Raw genomic sequence first — 5674 nt, 5'->3', positions numbered from 1 at the left:
TCACTCACATACAGGAAGTCCTTCATCGCGGTGTCCAGCATCACCAGGTCCGTGAGAAACGTGCCCAGGTAGGGGATGGTGCCCTGGATGACACCCTGGGACATCGAGGTGATAAGTGGGGTCCACGCCCTCCCCTGGGAGCCCCTCAGCCTCGGCCCCTAACCCCAACCCCGGGCTCCCGTTCGGAGCAGCCTGGGGACCCTTAAGCGCTCATCCCCCTCCTAGTGCCCACGGCCCCCAAACCCTCCGGTAACCTTCCAGGCCTGGTACCTGGCAAACCCCCAAGATGATGGGTCACTGACCCTCCCCGCCCCGAATCCCCCGGGCCTGGGTCCCAGGGCCTAGTCCTCCTGGACAGCGGCTGGTGAGGGACGGCCCTGCCAGGCCAGGTCTAAGGGCCGTGTGAGGCAGGAGGGCAGCGGGCGGGGGATCGGGAGGCCACCCCGCGCTCCGGGCCTGGGCACACTCACCGTCTCCTTCGGCCGCTTCTGGGCTCTCTTGGGGTTCATCTCCAGGGTGGCAAACTTGGAGGTCCCCTCCTGCCAGGGTTGAGCATGGGCTCAGTGAGGCCTTCTGCCCTTCGCCCCCACATGCACCCAGATCTGTCTAGTCATTTGGACCCACGCCTGGGCAGCCCCTTTGGGACCTGTCCCCTGGGCAGGCACGTGCCCTCCCCTGGGAAGTGAGTTCAGACAGAAGGGGGTGGCAAGGGCCTGCCCAGGGCCCAGGCTGGACTGGGCAGGGAAGGGATGCCCACCCAACGCCATCACCACCAGCCCGGAGGGCGCTGTAGGAGGGGACAGCACGGAAGCAGGAGACCTAACCCTGCCAGGCCGCCCACCTTCTAGAAAAGCCTCCCCACTCCCAGACCATCCCATTCCCCGGGCCTCCTGTCCCTGAAACTGCCCGCACCTGCCCACGGCCCAAACAGGTCCCCCTCTCCCCAAAGGTCCAGACAAGACAGGCCCGGAAGTTTGCAAAGAGCCTTCTGCTGCGAGGCTCCGCCCACCTCACCTTGACGAGCAGCTCTCTGCTCAGCGAGTAGTTGTTCTCATCCGAGAAGATCTCCGACAGCTTCTGGAAGACCCGCACGCTGTCCCTGGCGGGCGGGAGGGTGTGAGCACAGACCCCTCTCCTCGTAGAGCCCAAGGGCCCGAGCTGCCGGGCTCTGGTCCCACGGTCCTAAGGGCTCCGTGGGCCTGGGGAGGGGCTCTCAAGTGGGTCGGTCACCTGGGAGCCGTTCCCAGTTCCACTGAGGGCTCTGTTGGGACCAGTTTTGACTTTGTGTGGCTCAGTCCAGGGCCTGACAGATAGGGAACCTGAGTCCTGAGGCAGAACTGCTGGCCTAAGGCCAGCGGAAGGTTTGCCCCCCGCCCCCCCACATGTGGGCCCCGCAGGTCGCAGGCTCCCTGAGGGCAGGGCCCAGCCCCGGAGGCCCGCCCACCTGGATACTTCCTCCCACGTCTTCTTCAGCCGGTGGATGGAGTTGCTCTGCAGAGCGGAGAGGATGGCGTAGAGGGACGAGAAGTTCTTGAGGACCCGGCACTCCTGGGGGGGGAGCAGCGTGAGGGGGGCTGGCACCTCCCCTTCTGGGTGAGATGCCCGGGAGCCCCCCTCCCAGGGGACCTGTGCCCCATGAATATCGCTGGGGGGTGGGAGGGACCTGAGCTCAACCCAGGAAGGAACCTAAGGAGGAAGTGAGCATGGGGTGGGGGGGGAGGGGAGCTGGGGGGAGACAGGTCAAGGTCATCGAGGCCCTGAAACGGAAGGGCTGGTGCCACAGACCACAGCCCTGGGAGGGGGTGAAGGCGGCGAAGGGCTCCCGCATACCCTGGCCACCTCGATCCAGTGCTCCACCACCCTGGCCCGGGCCCGGGCCGTCGCGCTCCGGTCCCCGAGGCAGGTGGTGATGACGCAGTTGGCCACACTGTTGAACTGGCTGACGGTGGCCCGGACGGTGGGAGCCAGGTGCTCCTTGCCCTTCTTGTCCCGCTGGGACCAGATGGAGCCCAGGCAGTGGTAGGGCACCACCTTCTTGAACAGCTCCTGGGGGGCAGGGGCGTGTCACTCGGCTCCGCCACACCCCAGCACAGCACCGGTCCCCCCCAGTCCCAGGCAGGGCCCTGGTCAGGGCTGGGGCCCTGAAAGCTGAGGCTGTGGCTGAGCGGTGGAGCCCCGGGGCGAGGGACCCGGGATGAAACGCCCGCGGGAGAGTGTGGCGTCCTCACCAGCCACCCTAACTGCGGGCACCACACCAAGTGGCACCGGGTGGCCCTGAGCCCCTCACACCTGTGCCCCTCCCTGTCCAGATGCTCATCCATTGGGGGTCCAGAGCTGGAGGTGTGGCCAAGGCTGCCCTGGGGCCAGTACAGGTGCCTATTAAGTGGTGAGGCCTCCTGGGCAGATGGGGGAGCTCCCCTCCCCCACAAACAGCCAGGCTCCCCCATTTTCTATTGTTCCACTTCCTTTAACCCTCAGTTACTCTGTGCAGAGACGGGGTAGGTGGGGTCCCAGCTCCACAGTCCGCAGGGAAATGGAGGCTTGGGGATAAGAAGCTCGCCCGGGTCACGCGGTGCGCAGAGCTGGAGCTGGGGGTGGGGGTGGGGCCAGGCCACCAGCTCGGACCAGGGAACGGCCGTGTGGGCAGCAGATGCCGGAGGAAGGTGCGCCCTCCCGCCCGCTGAGCACAGCTGCTCACCGCGTCCATCAGGGTGAACTGCTCTGCCACCAGGTCGGGAGCAAACGCCAAGAGGTGAGGCCTCTCCTCGCTGAGCCCGTTCTCTGCAGCCACAGGCGAAGGCCAGGAAGGCTCTGGTGCTGGAGCCAGCTCTAGCTCCAGAGTTTGCGACAGAGCCGGTTCCAGCTCTGCAGTTGCTGTTGGAGTGGGTCCCGGGGCTGGCTCTCGCTCTGGAGCTGGTTCGAGAGCCGGCTCAGGCTCTCCAGCCAGCACTAGCTCTTGCTCTGGTGCCAGCACTGGACTGGGCACTAGAGCTGGCGCTAGACTGGACACTAGAGCTGGCGCTGGCGCGGGCTCCTGCTCTGAAGTTGGCACAGGACTGGACGCTAGAGCTGGCACTAGACTGGGCGCTGGAGCTGGCGATGGAGATGGCCCCTGCTCTGAAGTTGGCACAGGACTGGGTGCTAGAACTGGTGCTGGAGCTGGCTCTGGCGCTGGAGCTGGTGATAGAGCTGTAACAGGAGAAAAGTTCAGCAACACGCCTGCTTTCCCAAGACAAAAACCACGCCACTGCCTTCCAGAGAAGCCTCAGCCCAGGACGCTTCCCCACCCGGTCAGGTGGGTGGTCCGAGGCCAGTCTGTGCTCCCGGCCTGCCCCACGCCAGCCTCTGGAGGTTCCTCTGTGTCCAGCACTGACCCCTCCCCAGGGCCCCCCCGCTTCTCCTCACCCTCCAGCTCCGCCTCTGTGAGCTCCGTGCGCTCCAGCTGAGCCAGGAGCAGGTGCGCGCGGCGCTCCAGGTCCGAGCCAGGCATGTTGAGCTGCACGTAGGCCACCAGCTGCTTGAGGCAGGGGAAGCCCGGGGGCTGGTAGAAGTCCTCCGAGTACTGGTCCAGCCAGGTGCCCAGGATGGAGGAGATGGCACTGGGCGGGGGGATGGGGGCAGCAGAGTCAGAGGCCTGGATCCCCCTCCATGTGGCCCTCCCATGGCCCCTGTGGGGGTTGGACTCTGGGCCCGTCCCTGTCCATCCAGAGGCCAGTGCCCCTGCCCACCCAGCCTGGTGAGCAGGCAGGGTGCCCTCCATCAACCGTGTGACCACTTCCCCTGCCCGGAAAGCCTGATACCCTCTCTGTCTGTCTCCAGCACCCCCCACTGGACCGTACGCTCCACCAGGCCAGGGAGGGGCTGCCTGCTCGGTCCTGGCACAGACTGGCACACAGTGGGTGCTGCTAACCATGCAGGGAGGAGGGACCAGCAGCGAGTGCCCTGCCCAGCCGTCACGGCCCTCGTGGCAGCTCAGCCTCAGCTGCTGCCCGATGCGCTGCCCTATTCTCTGCCTCGTCTTCCCTGACACTGTCCGCGGGGAATGGGCGCAGCTGCCCCGGCCCCACGCGCAGCTGGACTGGGAGGACGAGGTGGGGCCGGGTGTGAGCCGGGCGCTCCCACACCACCTGTCCTGGGCACCCAGTCAGGGACAGGGCAGGGACGGGGCAGGGACGGGGCGAGCAGGGCTGGGCGGGCTGTGGGGAGGACGGTTCTCTCCGGGGGGCTGGCTCTAGGTCCCCAGCCTCCCTCTGCTCCCTGGGGCCCAGGGCCCACCCACAGCTCCCCACTCTCCCTCCTGCAGGATCCCTCAGGCCCCAGGGAAGCAGGGCCCAGGGTTCTGCCCACCCCGCAGCCTCGGAGGCCCTCCCAGGACCCCGGGCGCACTCACTTCCTCAGGTGGTCCTGGGGCCCGCCGTCCTCGTGGGAGTAAGGGAGGATGCATCCGTATCTAGAGGAGGCCGTGAGGGCGTCACATCTACCGAACCTGCTGTGACGGCTGCTGTTACTGGCCGCCCGCCCCCCGCTGGGCCGGAGCCTGGAGGGCCGGGGTTTAGCTGCGTTTTGCACTGAATTATGTTCTGTGCCCAGAAAAGTGCCCGCACACAGGACGGGCTTCACAAATACGTTTGTGGGATGAATGAACCCCAACTGGCACCTCACAGATACCTGAGTGGGCCTGGGCCCCCAGCCTGCCCCCAGGGCCCTTGCACTCAGGCAGGGGACCCCCAGAGAGAAGCTGGAACCTCTATGCAAATGAGAGCTGTTTCACCCCAGGGCACAGGGCTACGAGGCTGGAGGCAGAGAGCGGATTTGGCGGGAGAGTTCAGTCAGCCCCCAGCAGTCCTGACAACCCGGGCGGTTGCCTGTGTTCACATGAGCAAACTGAGGCTCAGAGAGGGCAAGTGGATTTCCCGGAGACACACAGCAGCGGGTGGGGGAGCCCGTGCTGCGGAGGGCGGGGCGCTCACCGTTTGAACAGCAGGTCCAGGACCTGCTGGGTGGTGGTGAAGGTCCGGTAGGTGCACAGGAAGATGGTGACGTAGGAGAGGTCGCTGCCCTGGAAGGCGGGCACCAGGTGCTCCACCAGCTTCTCCAGCGTGCCCGCCTTCACCGTGCGCACCTTGCAGGTCTCGTACAGGCTCAGGGCTGACTCATTCTCACACTGGGGTGGGCAGAGGAGGGCCGTGTGGGCAGAGGCAGCCGCAGGGACCCCCAGAAGGGTGAGGGCTGGAGCGCAGATGAGCGCCCACGCGCCCGGGGACTTGTGGCAGGAGGTGGGACGTGAGTGTCCCCCCAGAAAAAGGTTCTCACGTTTAAAAGTGGATCTGAGGGGGTGACGGGAAAGGCCAGGCCTGCAGGCCATGTGCTAGCTGAGCAGGACAGCCCCTCCCTGTGGGAAGGGCATCACCCGAGCGCCCTGGCGGCACGGCCCACTCCAGGGTGGGAGGGAGCAGCCCAGCAGGGCACGCGGGCACTCAGCGCAGGGCGGTGCCAATGGCCACAGAACCCGACCAGGTCCCAGGCCCAGAGGGGCTGGATCACCGTGGCAACTGGCTTCCCTTCTGGAAGGCCGGCCTCGGCTCCGACCTGGAGGGGCCACGGGCTGTGCTCGCCGAGAGACCAAGTTACGGGCAACTGTACCGAGCAGCCAGCCCCCACCCCACCCTTTTTG

At 66.5% G+C, this 5674-nt stretch overlaps 1 protein-coding gene across 4 annotated transcripts in view; it reads right to left on the bottom strand.

The window, feature by feature from the left end:
• RALGDS (ral guanine nucleotide dissociation stimulator) overlaps nucleotides 1-5410 on the bottom strand; it is an 11204-nt gene extending 5794 nt beyond the window's left edge. The window contains exons 1-9 of one of the 4 annotated variants that reach the window (XM_014545199.1): nucleotides 4971-5410; nucleotides 4391-4489; nucleotides 3406-3599; nucleotides 2699-3189; nucleotides 1831-2046; nucleotides 1445-1548; nucleotides 1015-1099; nucleotides 471-539; nucleotides 9-95 (exon numbers count right to left, since the gene is read on the bottom strand). In XM_014545199.1, the coding sequence (XP_014400685.1) occupies nucleotides 9-95; nucleotides 471-539; nucleotides 1015-1099; nucleotides 1445-1548; nucleotides 1831-2046; nucleotides 2699-3189; nucleotides 3406-3599; nucleotides 4391-4489; nucleotides 4971-5365 (1740 nt within the window). In that variant the 5' untranslated portion in view covers nucleotides 5366-5410. The remainder of the gene's footprint in view (nucleotides 1-8; nucleotides 96-470; nucleotides 540-1014; nucleotides 1100-1444; nucleotides 1549-1830; nucleotides 2047-2698; nucleotides 3190-3405; nucleotides 3600-4390; nucleotides 4490-4970) is intronic. The other 3 variants (XM_014545196.1, XM_014545197.1, XM_014545198.1) reach the window with 3 other exon arrangements.
• Between the last annotated feature and the right edge of the window lie 264 nt (nucleotides 5411-5674).

Source organism: Myotis brandtii, unplaced genomic scaffold (genome assembly GCF_000412655.1).
Source record: "Myotis brandtii unplaced genomic scaffold, ASM41265v1 scaffold3986, whole genome shotgun sequence".
Taxonomy (NCBI): Eukaryota; Metazoa; Chordata; class Mammalia; order Chiroptera; family Vespertilionidae; genus Myotis; species Myotis brandtii.
This window is presented reverse-complemented; position numbering and strand designations above follow the sequence as displayed.